The 15817-nt window shown below is 38.2% G+C and overlaps 1 protein-coding gene across 2 annotated transcripts in view; it reads left to right on the plus strand.

Moving 5' to 3' along the window:
* Positions 1-338: 338 nt before the first annotated feature.
* KCNH8 (potassium voltage-gated channel subfamily H member 8) overlaps positions 339-15817 on the plus strand; it is a 180139-nt gene continuing 164660 nt past the window's right edge. For both annotated transcript variants that reach the window (XM_088150412.1, XM_088150413.1), the window contains exon 1: positions 339-414. In XM_088150412.1, coding sequence (XP_088006538.1) covers positions 339-414 — 76 coding nt within the window. The remainder of the gene's footprint in view (positions 415-15817) is intronic.

A 15817-nucleotide genomic window follows, 5' to 3' on the forward strand; every position in this document is an offset into this window, starting at 1 on the left:
CGTGCGGCTCCTCCGGCTGCCGCCCGGGAGCGTCTGATCCCAAGAGCTAGGGGTAGTCAGGGCAAAGCGGGGGCGAGGTAGGGGGCGGTGGTTGGTTTGAGCGCGCGCGCAAGCGTGTTCGCGGCGTTGGTAAGCCGGGCGCTTTCTCGGGCTTGGCTAAGTCGGCAGGAGCGGCAGCAGCGAAAGTAGCATCCATTCCCGATGCCGGAAAGTCCGCGGCGCTCCTCCTCCTCCTCCTCCTCCGCTGCCCTCCTCCGACACCAACGCGCTTGCACTTTCTTACCAACCCATTCTTCCCAGGCAAACTTTGATGGAGAATTTCACACCGTGCTGGAAAAATGCCTGTTATGAAAGGATTACTGGCACCTCAGAATACCTTCTTGGACACGATCGCGACTCGATTTGACGGCACACGTAAGTCTCGCCCAGAAAAGCCTTACCTCCTCGTAGCCAGAGGCGGGGAGCTTCTCGTGGTACAGGAAGAGAACTCTCCTTCCGTCTCTAGCCCAGCGTCCAGCTCTGGTTTGGAAAGGAGATCCACGGAATGGTTGGGAAATGGCTTGGATCAAACTTTACTGTTTATTTGTAAGGGGTCTTTTATCATCTTCGTTCTCTTTGCATACTTAGAAACGGTGGCGTGCACAAAAGAAACTATGATCCAAGCTAGGTCCCCTCCCCCAGTTTCCCTCACCTCCCGTCCCCCACCTGAGCACCGGTCTTAGATACAGCGTGTTTAATCTGCCTCTAAGTATGGTATATTGGGCACGGGAAAGGGACAAACGAGCCCACTTGAATTGCGGAATGTAGATTTGATGTTTTAAAAAATCACTTAAAAGATTAATTCTTAGAAACCAGGTTTTATATTGGCTAGACAGCTGTTGTCTGAGATCTGAATGAAGTCTATATCCGCCCGCTTAATGAATGGGCTTATTATGGCAGTGGGAGAGAAAGAAAGGAATGGTAAACGTTCAGGACCCTGGACAGCTCCAGTCATTCTCACCCAAATTCTAAACCTAGACTTATCTTTGTCAGGCATGTTTGCATCTGTTTGTAATATTCCAGCTGTTCCTAGAGTTTTTGTTAACGAGTTAGAAGACAATTTCCCTTCCATTCAGAGCACACACATGCTGCTTCAGTTAATCCCTGTTCAATGGCTTCCTTTTGATAAATTGTATTCATGTAGAAGGGGTGTGCTTGTTTGTGTGTGTCTGAATAATTGGACACATGCAGAAGCATACATGCACAGGCACACACAACATTTGAAAGGTGATGTATACATATTTTGATTATTGTTATCCACTTTGATATTCTGGGATATAGATATTTAAAGTATCAATAACAATACATAAATAGTGTTAGTTTCATATTTGCTTCTGAGGACAGTGGTCATGAACAAGTACCATTTTTAAAAATGACATTCCTTGGGGGTTTTCTTCCAATGAATATTGTGTTGAAGTCAACATTCCTCATCAATAGGTGATACTGATGCAGATTATTTCGTGAGTTTTGATATGTTGATTGCTGTCCTGAGTGACAGAAATCAGTTGTAAAAAAATTAATTGTATTTTGTATTAATTTTGGAAAGTAAAATTAGATTGAACCTTTAGGCTTTTATTTTGGCATAAAATAACAACTTTGTTAAGTTTGTGTTTCAGTCTTATTCCATGTTCATCATTTCAGTTTAAGAGATTACAAAGTGATACCCAAGTACTTCCAACTGGAAGCTAATCCATGCTGTAAGATTTTGCAAACTAGTAACATATCTTCTAGGTAGGTTAATGCATTTTTTGTTTATAACCAAAATAAAAAGGTGGGGGAGCCATACACCAACTCAGATTTACATGTACATGCATAAAGTAACATACCCACTCTTTAGTTTTCTTAGAACTATTCAGGGAAGAAGGTTGATTCTGAAGAATTGCATGCTGCATCACAGTTAAGTTGAAGGACAATATATCTACAGTGGGGCTAAATATAACCTAAGTTAGTTGGCTGTGGGATGGACTGCCTATTTTTCTTTCTAATATGACTTGTAATTATTAGTCCTGAGGATGAAACATTGTTCAAACCAAAAACAAATGTTATATATTTCAGTGGAGGAAATTTAAAGACATAATCAACACCATAAGAAATATCAATGTGACAATGTGACATATATTCTCAAATTCTAAAATTTGTTTCAGGACAAATTACAGCTCTCCATTGACAATAATATTGTAATGCTATAAATACTAAATATAGATTATATAGTAACAACATTGGCTATAATTAATGGAACCTCTTTTAATTTAAAATTTAATTTAATTTTGGGGAGGATATATTATGAGGTCATCAGTAAGACTCTAATCCAGCAATACATCTTTAATCCAATGGAGAATTAATTCTAATTCTGGGCAGTGGTGTAGGAAAGGATTCCTGCTCATGTCGAAAAGTATGCTCTGATTTATATAGCACTTTCATTAAAGCATAAATATCCAGGAGGGAGGAGGAATCAATGGTATAAAAATCAATTTCACCTTTTTTAACCAGCATGAATATTGAGTTTCCCCACATCAGAACTTGAGTCAAATCCCTTGCATTTGTAGATAGAAGCAAATTCTAATAACTGAAATGTAGCATGCATCCACAGAAATATAGTAATTTACTTATTAGATGAGGTGAAAGATCTTCTCCCCCAAAGGCCATTTGACAGGCAGACCATATTGGTGATAGCCCCTACTACAGTTTGTCTCTGGAGGTTTCATTGCTACCTAATAGCACAGAGGGTCATGCTGTGCAGAAATCTGAGATTTATATGAAAATTTTGGTGACAACTATTGTTTCAAAAATAGCATTTGGAATAACATGCTACATATAATGCCATAATGGAATTTTACTGTATTAGTTATTCACTTTAATTATGTTGTTGTTTAATTGTTTGCTGCCCAGAGTCTATTGGGAGTGGAGTGGCCTAGAAATGCCAATAAATACTAGTATTAATTTACTTATATGAATAAAAAGTAGCTTGATTCCCAAATCATGAACCTACTTCTTCATATGGATTGATGCCACATCCAAAATTACTTCTGGAACAGCCAAAGAGCCGCCTAGTTTCTGGAAAACAGTAGTTCCCATCTTTTTAGGGTTCAGCCCATTTTGTTCCATCCAGGTCCCTGCAGCTTCCAGACATTGGATCAAACTTCTCCCAATCTCTGGAAGGCCAGGTGGGGGTATAAAACTAATTATAGTCAGTACACTCAAAGAAACCTCAACTAGAACTGATGGATTACCTTTTCCATCAGCTTTATGTAGATGTTAAAAAGTATGAGTGAATCCTTTTGATCCTACCAACCTCTTTTTCTATTTCATCATTGACTGATACTATTCACTTAGGAAGGAACAGAACAACAGTGCTTCCTACTCATAACACTCTCAGGCAGTCTACAAGGATACCAAGGTCAGTAATACTGACCATTGCTAAGAGATTAACTAAGATCAGGCGATGTCCAACTGTCCAGGTCCTGACTAAAGTCATCCACCAAAGTACCAATGGTGTTTTATTCCATGCCTAGGCCTCTGACTGAAATTATCCAGATAATCCTTTTCCTCTAGGGTACTCTGTGGCTAAAATCCCACTATTTTCTGAACAACTTTTCCTAAAAAGAGAAGGTTGGAGACAGGGCAGTAGTTGTCCAATATATCTGAACTGAGGAAAGGCCTCTTCAAAAGAGACCATACTCCTGCTCCTACTCCTTAAAGACACTGAGTATGAACCCAGTACAAGTGTATCACCTGGACAGACCCTATTTCCTGGATCTCTCTCCTCACACAAATGCACACCCAGCTACCTGAAGGAGCTTGGAAGGGTGTGAGTTTAAGTCACAGGCTCGTGCTAATCCACAGACTGAAATGAATCCCAGAACACATTATAAGATGGTGCTCCGGCTTAAATTCTGCCTATGAGGAGTCAAGATTCAAGCACATTTGAATTTTTTCATCAGCAAAATGTTGTACTAACACATCACTAGTGGCCCATGGCAAATCTTCCTTCTCATCTTCTCTAATAGGATCAATATGGTAGAGAACTAATAAAGAAAACAAAGAAGAAAGAAAAGCAAATACGTTTCAAAGTAGATTTCAGATTGCTACTAAGAGGGTTGAGTCTCTATCTCAGTGTGTTTTTATTCACTATCTTAAGACTGGAAACTGAAGGTAATTATAAAACCCAAGAAACCTATCAGAACACAGTACAATATAAATATACAGAATGGTCGACTATAACAGAAAACCAAGTCCAAAAGAATCCCAGTCATATCACATAAAATTAACTTACTTATTAACTTGAGTGCCATACCAGGCCTTGTGAATCATATCAAGTCCACACTCCAAAAATAGACTATGCCAGGACCCATTTTGGGGAGATAAAATGAATGATATAGGCCCTTTAAGGCTTAAGGGACTCATTTTGGCCCCTAATCCCCAAATGCAGCAATAACAAAAGTCTAAAGCTTTCTCATCCCAGTCATGACAGGGCTGCTGCTGGGCCTTACGTAGTTTCTAGCCCATGCTTTTTACATCTCTGTTATAAAGTTTTCCATTCTACAATTGTTACTGTTTCCAACAGAAGAGACTATATGTAGCTCAGGGTTGAACTGTGGTCCTTGTGCTCTCTGAGTTATTGTTTGCTTGCAGACTTTTCATTACCCAGCTAGGTAACATCATCAGTGCGAGTGAGTGTGGGGTTTGCTCCCTCTTTATATACAGTAGCTTGCCCAGCCAGTTTTGGTGTGGGTATGGTTTTCTCCTTGGTAGTTCCTTGATTAGGGTATTATTTTCTGCTTGATTGTTTGCCTGGTGTTAATCCCTGCTTATCTAGATGTTGGCTGCTGGAGGCAATATGTTCTGGTCTTTTGCTTCCTTCTTAGCTTTTGTATTGTCCCTTTTGAATGGTGTATAAATATGGTTTATTTCTATGTGTCTGATTTGTCTGAATGCCAAGCTTCCAGGAATTCCCTAGCATTTTCGGATTTAGCTTGGTCTAGGATGGTCACAGCTTCACAGTTGATACTATGGTTGAGTTTATTCATGTGTTGTGAGATTAAGGAGTTTTCATCATGTCTTGTGACTGCTAGTTGGCGTTCATGGATGCACTCTGCCAATCTTCTGCCTGTCTGTCCTGTTTTATAATTGTATAAACAATTTTAGTAACTTACCACCTTCTCGTAAAATACAACAAAATATCTCTTGTATTGTCGAAGGCTTTCACGGCCGGCATACGAAGGCTGGTGTGGGTCTCCCAGGCTGTGTGGCCGTGTTCTGGAAGTTTTGTTTCCTAACGTTTCGCCAGCATCTGTGACTGGCATCTTCAGAGTGCAGGAGCACAGACAGGAGTAGACAGAACTGCTCCTGTCTGTGCTCCTGCACTCTGAAGATGCCAGTCACAGATTCTGGCGAAATGTTAGGAAACAAAACTTCCAGAACACGGCCACACAGCCCGGAAGACCCACACCAGCCAAAATATCTCTTCTTCGCATGTCTCATCTCCTATGTATAAACAAATCCTTAAAGCTCTTCATTCAGTCCTAGTCAGGAAAAGTCTATTAAGGGTTGCCAGAGATAACAACATATCTATTTTAATCCTGATCAAATAAATCAACTTTGTATTGCTTCCTTTTACTTTTAACAATCTTGATCTCTAATCCCTTCAAATAATGTCCTAGAACTTCATTTCTTTTCATTTTTTCTTTGTCCTTTTCACAAAATCCTTCAAAACTTTAACAAGTTTCTTTTATAAATCCAATACAGGAAAGTTATCCAGGTCACTTTTTTGGTTTGGTATTTATATATCCCTTTTAATTATTAAGACATCAGCCAGTTTATTTGTAGATCCAGTGTAGCATCTTTTTCCATATCATTCTTGTAGTCTCACATTTTTAAATCCACTTTCAGATCAGTGTCAGTCTTGTCCAGTAAAACATGTTCTTCTTCCACAGCATCTTTTAAACATAGTCTGTCTATAATGGCAGACACTCTTAAAGTTATCTTCTGGGTCCATTGTTCACAAATATCCTTCAATACATCCAGTGTTAAAGTATTTTGTTCCATTCTGTATTAGTCAAATTTAAATATCCTTCTTCTTTCATTGTAATCTTTAGTTCCTTCTGGCTCTCTCTAATGTCCAACCCTCAAAGTCCCATCCTATCTTTTTTTTTTTAAGAATTCAAAATAACAGCATTTTCCCCAATGTTCTAATCACCCTTTTGCTGTTTATTCCAAAAAAAGATTTTTTTAAGTCCTTAAACTTGTATTTAAAACTTCTTCTGATAAGGATTGAAGGAAACTCACCCAGTGCTATAAAACATGTCACTCCAAAGATTCCTAATAGCTGAAAAGCAGAAGAAGCAATTTCTGAAAGTGATTAAGAAATGAGGCTGGGTGAACCTTATGGCCATATAGGCTGCATTACAGCTGTGAGCTTGATTGAAATCCCTTGACTCCCAGCTGCTCACTCATGAGCCGACCATAAAACCCTCAGTTCCTGCAGTCTACTCATGAGGAGTAGTTGTCTGAAGTAGAAGTGGGTGATCTTATGATCTCTCCTTTCTCCAGAGAGACTTCATCAGCCAGAATTTGCCGTCTGGCCATCGATCGCTGTAATGCTATTCCTACTCGTTCAGGGACTTGTTCACCATGAATCCTCATCAGAAATCATTTAGACAAGATTCCTGGATTAGCCTTTTGGAAGCAAGTTTCTTGTGCATGATCTCCTCACTCCAAAGCTTAACTAGGAATTAAGAAATGAGTGATAGTATAATTGCTGAAGGTATGTCAAAAGGTTCTACATGGTAATGGTATCTCCTGAGTACACTTTTCTACAGTAATAATTTGAATGGTTGGGACTAAGAACTTTCTTCTATTGAAAATAACATTCTCCTACTCAGCAAGATGCAGTAACTGAACTGAAATAATGATCCATATAGCTGACTACTCTGCTTCCAGATGGAGGCAGGAAATAAGAGGATCACTAGAAGGGCCCATAAATATTAATTTGATTTTATCCCATAGATAGATAGATAGATAGATAGATAGATAGATAGATAGATAGATAGATAGATAGATAGATCTCAAGGCAATGAACATACTAATATTCCTTCCTCCTCCTCTTTTCCCCACAACAACCCTGTGAGGTGAGTTGGGCTGAGAGTGAGTGACCAGCCCAAAATTGCCCAGCTGGATATCATGCCTGAGTCAGGACTAGAATCACAGTCTCTTGCTTTTTAGGCTAATGCCTTAACCACTACACCAAACAGGCTATCATATTGACTTCCACCACCCATCATGGTTTTGTTGATCAAGGCTTTCAAAATAACACTTTTTAGTAAGACTGAGACAGAATTAGACTAGCTTATCAGCCTTAGTCATATCCATATTATAGGCAGCATTCTCTGCTAATTATAAAAAGACAATGCTGGTCAGTTTGGGCACATTTTACCCAATATGCCACAAATAGAACCAAAGCCCAGTTTTACTCTGAGCATGCTCATACTGTTCTATACACACAAGAATGGCTAAACTAGTGATTACTTTGCAAGCTAACTTATTCTTGTCTGTCTGCAGTGTAATGACAGATACTCAGAGTGTACTCTGAATTCTTACTAGCCAGACTCCTTCCTTCCTTCCTTCCTTCCTTCCTTCCTTCCTTCCTTCCTTCCTTCCTTCTATTTTCTTACCTTTCTGTCTCTGGCACTGTTATAGCTAACAGGGGCATAGGTTTTTGTTCCTAAGGTTATTTAAGGCTGAAAATTTGATGTATCTATAATTTTATTTTGCCTTCCCATTGGTATCTATTGAAAACAAAGATGGCCCAGTTCTGTGTGCAGCTGATAATGTTTGCCACTGGATTTTAATGTATTCTCCAGAATCTTCTAATTAAAGCCTCATTTTTAGACAAGGTAACTTTTATCCTCCTGGTGTTTGTGAGAATTGAACTGAGGATCATGTTAAGTTTCTGTTTTTGTTTTTCTTTTCTCCTTAGTCTAGTCAGAATTCTACTGAAACATTTAAAGCCTGTCCTGTCTCACAACAGGCATGCATTAACATAACTCTGAAGTTCAATATGGGCAATATTTAAATATGCAAGAAGCTATGTTGCACTAACTTAGATCATTGTTTTATCTAGCCCAATATTTTCAACAGTAACTTGTGGTGGCTTTCCAAGATTTCAGGCAGGAGATACTTATGACTGAAGAACTTTTATTCTACATCACCTAGCTTATCAATGTTTTGCTCTAATAACTGAATCACAAGAGATGTAAGTTTCACAATATTTCAACAGCAACAACTGAAGGATACTGTTCTTTAATGCCGATATTAATTACAGCATAATAAATTATGTTATTGAGCAATTAATTAGAATGAGTAAACATGAATATTGTGTTCACATTTCTTACTGTTTATCAAAGATGGCAAGATGCTAACTTTGGGAAATCTTAATCAATTTGCTGAGTGAGCGACCACCAATAGTGTGAAATGAGTTGTGTAGGAATATTAATGTCAGAAACTTGATTCTGTTTAGATGTACTGCTGATAAATATCATTTAGCAATTTCAAGTGGTTTATTTGCTGGAAAATCATCTTAAGATCCTAATTTTTTTGTTTTGGCATTTTGAAAATCTTCTGTTTGTGAGAGATGGGAAATAAGTAATACATGACAGCTGTGTGCAAGGTTAATTAGTATTTCTTATTTTCTGCTTTATTTTCTTAGCTAAAAAACCTTTTTTGTGGTTAATTAAGTTTCCTCTCAATGAAGTATCTGGGATTATGGCCATAAGCTAAAATCCAGATCAGTTTACTCAAAATTAGAGTTCATTAGCATTTTTCTGACACAGCGGCTTAATGACGCTGAAAGTTGCCGGCCAGAAATGGTCGACACTTCTGCGGTTTGAGCCCAACCTTCGCGTAGCAGAGTGAGCTCCTGCTTCCTCCCCAGTTCCTGTCAACCAGACAGTTCAAAAACTTACGTGAGTAGATAAATGGGTACTCTCACTCCGGTGGGAGGAAAAATGCTGGCGGTGCCTTGCAAAAGGAGTCGGGAGCAGTTGCTGGCGCTCCCCCGAAAAAGGCGCGAAGCAACAGAAACCCCGCCTCCTGCGCTCGCCAGCTGGGCTCTGCTCTGGCAAACCACATCCGAAACACCTTGCCTTGAAAACTGCAAAGGACTTGTCCAAAAGTAGTCACTGCAGAGTCGGTAACAATTGAATGCAGATTAAAAAAGAAAAAGAAAAGCATTTTTCCACCAAACTGTAACTGGAGTTTTGAAAAATAGGCATTTGAAAATAATATTCTCAGTACATTCATTGGTAAAATGAGGAAACTTGTTCAAGAACCATTTTTTCATGTGACTTTCTTTGGGTTTCAAGAAGCCGCAGCATGCAGTGCTTAAGATCTAGACTAGGAGCAGGGGGACCCAGGTTCTAGGCCTCCCTTAGGCATGGAAGTCAGCTGGGTCATCTTGGGACAATCACTCTCTCAGTCGTAAATCAGCATCAGGCTCTATGACAAGCCAGCTGAAAAACCAACCCCCTTGTTGCATCCTGCATGGTGCCAAACCAAGTGACTCTTGTAACCAAGCAAGGCAAACACTAAGAACAACTTTCTAAGAGTTTTGTAGCTGTTATGTGACAGTGGTTTTTAAAAATTTTTTATATTTTAAACTATTTTCCTAAATCTTAGGTATCCCTGTTTTCTGCATAAAACAAAACCAAGCAAACAAACAAACATAAACAAATCTTTGTTGAGATCCAGTTGATATTTATACACACCATAGATGTCAGCCATCACAACCTTTTCAATACTGCAGGTAGATACATTAAAGGTTACATTTCTTCATTACTCATTTTAATTTGAACTAGGTCAGCAAATATTCTGCTATGATCATATCGTACAGGCACAAAATTTGATTTTGTTCACAGAATCCATTCTTTAGAGGTACGTGGTGCTTATCTACTAAAAAAGAATTTTTCACATTTGAGAAACCTTTAAACACACTCCAAAAGCTAGAGGTTAAGAAGAAGGAATTCAGATGGTGAAACCATCTCATGTTGAAACTGGCATATTTATTTCTTTGATAAAAGATTATCTACATTTTAGCTACTTTGAACATGCCCAAGCAGCCAGCTGGCTCCTGGTTTCAGAACTGAAAACAAAACAGACCTGAATGGGCTGATCTCATTATTAAAATTATCAGAATGCCACCAGCACTCATACATGAACACGCCTACAGCAGTCAGTCAGAATTAACAGCCAATCAGAACATGCTCTTTCTGCCCAATATGTGAGCAGAGGTTTCTTAGCCAATAAGTGCTCAGCTACTGCAAGTAATTGAGTATCTCACCCTCTTCTGTTTCCACACTAAAGAACGAATTCTTTCTCTTCGTAATAACATATGGAGAACATGTCATCTGCCTATCTCCTGGCTTGGCAATACTTTATTTTGTCCCCTTTACCCAATCCTGGTAACTAGTCCTTATGTCAGGGGGTCAACAACTCAGATGAAGAGCCAGTCTGTCTATGTAAATGCAGCATCGGCCACCCCATGCAAGAAGAGCAAAACATATCTGCCTGCGCAGCACCACGCAGTTCAGTCAGAAATTCTTCATTTGCAAATAAAACCTTGTGACTGAAGCAACAGTAAAACAGCACCAAGCATGATGGAAAAGACACTGGGATGACATTGACTCTTTGCTGGGAGATTCAATACATTCTTCAGATAATGGAAGCCATGTCTGCTTATGTTTCTGCTCCCTTAATTTGTCTACTTCTCAGACTTGGCATTAATAGATGGCTTCTTCAGATAGCTACTACAAAACTGTTGTATCATGTTATGTATACAGATAGTCCCCAGTTTAAGAACGAGTTCTATTCCCGAGGTCTGTCCTTAAGTCATATTTGTACATAAGCTGGAACAGTGTATTGTATAATATTGTATAAGTAATTTTGTGTAATGAACTCGAACCATTGTGTATTTAACTTGAATTTTGCTACAATAGGCTCCGTTCTTAACTATGGGTTGTCTGTAACCCAGGCATTCGTAACCTGGTGACTACCTCTATTTGCAGCATTACTATATAGGGGAACTGACTTTGAACTTGAGGAGCGTGCCAACCATTCTTTTCTAATAGTAACCCTTCCTTTCCACCAACATTGTGGATCCCACATACTACCTGCTACTCAGAGCCAGATTTTGAAACTGACTTTCAAAAACAGTTTGGTATATGACATAAAGATTGCTGCTGGAGGAAAATAATAAGCTAAGCTAATCGAGCATGAGTAAGAGCTTTTATTTAGGATTACATCAGGGTGATCAGAGCAACAAAACATGATTATTTCTCTACTCCTTTCATGCCTGTAGATAGCTGGTGAGTGGCCCTGTTCAATGTAACTTGGTCCCTCCTAGGTAGGGTTGGGCCTGAAGAACATCTGCAGGGTCACTGTGGAGACTGGGGGGCTCTGGGTGGGGAAAAACAGGCTTCAGCTTAAGCAACTAAGACAGAGTAGCTGTGGTTTTTAGGCCCCTCTGGATCTGGAGACTTTCCATCTCTAATTCTGGATGAGGCTATGTTCCCACAGACAGAACTGGTTCACAATTTGGGGATCTTCTTGGTCTCATGGCTCCTGCTTGAAAAGAGGTGAAGAGGTCACTCATGCCTCCCTCTTGGACTACTGTAATGTGTTGTACATAGGGCTGCCTTGGAAGACTATCCAGAAGCTACAATTGGTTCAGAATACAGTAGGGCAGGTACTTATATAACACCGTTATTTTGTGAGTCCCTGTAGGCTGCCATTCAAAGTGTTGGTTATCAGCTATAAAGTCATTCTTGGCACAGGGCTTGGTTATTCCTGGGACTACCTATTTGCAATTATATCTGTCCATCCCCTCCCCTCCATGAAACAAGGCTATCTATGGGAACCAGGAGGTGTACCTTCCTCGTCATGGAGCCTGCCCTTTGGAACAGCATAGCCCTCAGATTCGGATGTCTGCAAACTTTTGGCCTTTGGTAAACCTTCAAAAATTGTATTTTTCCTCTAACCACTGGGTTAGGAAGTTGGGTGAGTCCATCTAGAAAATTGGTTTAGGATTTTGAATAGGTGTTTTTAGCCTCTATGCTGTTTTATATTAAGTGGTGGTTGTGGGGCTTTGTTTGTTTGTTATTTAATCTTCTTTTGTTTATAAATCTATGTTAGCTTGCCAGAGTCACATTTTGCAAGTTGAGTGGCCACAGAGATTGTATAAATAAAGAAACAAACAAAAAGCTTGTACCCTGAACAATATAATATGAGGACAACAATTAAAATCACCCAATAAAAGCTGTAAAAGCTGATCTGAGTCAGCTCACATGTGGTTGTAGAGTTTTGCCTGAGTTTTCAGACTTACACCTTTGCTCGAGCAGAACTTACCTTTTTTTATTTATGACATTAAAATCCTGTTTTTTCTCCAGGGAAACATTATTCTATTTGCTTTCACTTTACAATAATCTGGAGAAATGAATTATGCTGAGAGAAAGTGACTGGTCCAAGCGAAGTGCCTACACTTCATTTACGGGTGACTCAAAGGGACCCAGGCACTCGTGAAAGCTTTGCCTCAGCAAATGTTGGCAAATGCAGATAGGTGGTCAGAGACTCCTGAATAAGAGTCATGGATCATATTAGCTTTTGCTCGGCCGCCTAGAAACAAGATAGAATTGCCCAGCAGATCTTTACCCAGAGACCTTCGGAGGGGAATAGATGGTTGCACTTGTCCCTTATGTTTTTCTTCATTGCAGAATAAAATTGTGATTCTTTCATCCAAGTCTTCCTTTGATATCTTCCTTTTAGTGAATGGGTAGTTATATGTTGCCCATATAAGGGAATTATATCTTAAATTACAGTCAATCGTTACTTTCCATTGAAACACAAAGATGCTTATCCTTCTTTTCTATCAATTGCCCTTGTAATCATCACAGCAATCATTTGGTGTTTTAGTTGCAGACAGCAACAGAAAATCATGGCTTCCTGTAATGCTTACAATGTTGAATAGCTTAATTACTTTAAGATAAAACATTTTGCTCCTCTCAAGCATTAGAGGATTGACAGAAAGTTCCTAAATATTTAAAGATCTTAATTTGCTCAATCTGATTATCATTAATTTTCCATTTATGGAAGCCATTAGCAAGTGTTTTGTAAATAAAACCACCTTAGTTTTACTATAATTAATTTCTAATTTTCCTCCACTCCAATAACCATCCAAGGCTTGTAAATGCCATCAAAGACTAACCCATATAAGGGAAAGGAAAGGAAAGGAAAGGAAAGGAAAGGAAAGGAAAGGAAAGGAAAGGAAAGGAAAGGAAAGGAAAGGAAAGGAAAGGAAAGGAAAGGAAAGGAAAGGAAAGGAAACTATTAGGCAGCATTCTGGGATGAAATTCACTTTTTGATGAGCCTTTTACTAAAGCATTAATGTAACAATGAAATAGAGAAGGAGGCAGAATGCTTCCTTATTTTATCTTTACAGTGCAGATAGGGATTGAAAGGCCTCCAATACACTTGCTGTAATCTGACTTGCATATATGTGTCCTTATGGAGCATCATAATTAATCTGATAAGAAAGTGATCCATTTCTTCTCAAGTACAAAAAACTTCAGTGCTATATTTAGATTTGCCAACCATCATGGAAATAACTACGTCTCTACTGCAATTACGCTATTCAGGGCCAAAGGGTTGAGTCTTGTACTTTACAGTGCGCACATCTGTGGCTGTAAAATAGTACAGAACTTGGAGATAATTCAGTCCAAGTTTTTAAGAAAGACATTTCACATCTCTCATTGTATATCAAATGCAACCCTGGGGTTGAAGCTTGGCTGTGTATCAATAGAGATACTTGCAAGGATCAATCAGTTGAAATATTGGTTAAAATTATTTTGGGGGGAGAAATATTTAACTCGTTTAATTCTCCTCTGTAAGTTGGATTCCTCATGGGAAAAGGCTTAGCCTAAGATGTTTCCTATTGTGAATCCTAGCTCAGCTTATGGTAACAATGGGGCCTGAAAGCTATACAAGAAGTTAAGAAGCACATGATGGTTTTAGATTTGCAGAAACACTGAAGTGGAGTTTCTCTCCGCTGTAATAACAGCTTTATGAATATACCTTTTTTTGATTTCTAATTACTTATTTAACATCCTCTCCACCCCCACCCCCCCACAGGAGAGTGCTTACACTTGACAGGATTTTTTTCTATTACCTCCCTCCCTCCCTCCCTTTATTATATTTCTATACTGCCATATTTCCAAAGAATAATGGTTTTTGGAAGACCAACATGCCCTTCCAAGGTCACGTTGGCTCTTGTGCAAAGAGTGTAGTATAATCCGCACTTCACATTTTGTTGAGCTCGCCATTATACCATAGATGGTCCTTTGAATTAATACCTTCCTCCTTTTTAATCACTGCTCTATGGAAGACCATGTACCCTTTCTGCATAATTCCTCAGAAATCTCTAAAAAAATGTTGCAAAATTTTGCTCAATTATGATAGGTGTAAGAAAACTCTGGATTTAAATAGGATCTGATAGATCATGTTTGTATTAGAAGGCTATTAGTTTTTTTATTTTATAATTTTAATGTAATAGGTTTTTAAACTATCCTCTATATTGCTGTATTATGCACTGTGACCACAAATAAATAAATATTGGCATCTATTCTGATAATAAACCATGGAATGGAAACAGATGCCAGAACAAGGGTAATTTTAAATGGCATGGCAAAGCATAGAAGAAAATGGATGAGATTAAAAGAAAACAAGTGCAATGGACTACGTAGGAAAGGAACAATGAGATCAGTGCACAAGTACCTACAGTGACAAATGAACAACATTAGTTTACTGTCTACGAAAAATAAATTATTTCCTATACTCTTACAATCAGTAATTCCAACTTTATCTTCAGGAACATCTTTTGGACAAAGAGTAACTTACTTGTTTTCACTTAAAGAATTTTAGTTTTAGTTTTTCATCACTGATAAATCTTCAGCAAACTTCACTTCCCCAATTTTTGCAATTTTTCTTTTTTCATGTCATGAAACACAAAAGGAAAAAGAAAAAGCTGTTTTCGTCCCTTACCATTCATGTCTTTTTAAATGAAGTAAGTATAATAATGTTTTAATCCATTTTCACTTGGGATATGTATCCATGTTTTTCTGATCTGCATCATTTGTTGTGGAAGAAAGGAAATGAAAATATGTTAAAAATCTATCTCTAGAAATACATTAGGAAATTGTTTGCTATTTATCTATACAAATATAAATAACTGACTATCCCAGTGAATCACTTGCAAATGAAACCTAGAATTACAAGCTAATAAAGTAGTATATTAGAAGTATAATTTATTGCTTTTTAAGAGCATGACATATTTTTTTCATTATACACTGGGTTAATTCCTTTTACTGTTGGATTAAAAAAGCATTTCCAACAAGTTTGGGATGTGTAAATAACATCACTGCTGAGGAGTTATTAGAAAGAAATATAGAACTTAAGGTTCTCTTGGCTCACTAGTATTATCACAGTCAGGAAATTACCAAGTCCTTTTATATTTCTTGAAAAGACTACATTATTTCCTTAAGTTAGTTCTGTTGTATGTAATTAAAAGCAATAGAATCATAACAATTACTCTAATGACATTTTTTTCCTCCTAGAAATTCAGTTAACAATAAAGAATTCATGCAAGGGCAGATTTTATTGCAACTGTTACTAGATTTCCAGTCATTAAAATTTAACATGTTATTGCTGGTCCCAGCAAAATGATTATTTTTAATGT

The sequence above is a fragment of the Python bivittatus genome, unplaced genomic scaffold, assembly GCF_059951505.1.
Source record: "Python bivittatus isolate LINGU-HERP-01145 unplaced genomic scaffold, Pbiv_v1 ctg000610_np1212, whole genome shotgun sequence".
Classification (NCBI taxonomy): Eukaryota; Metazoa; Chordata; class Lepidosauria; order Squamata; family Pythonidae; genus Python; species Python bivittatus.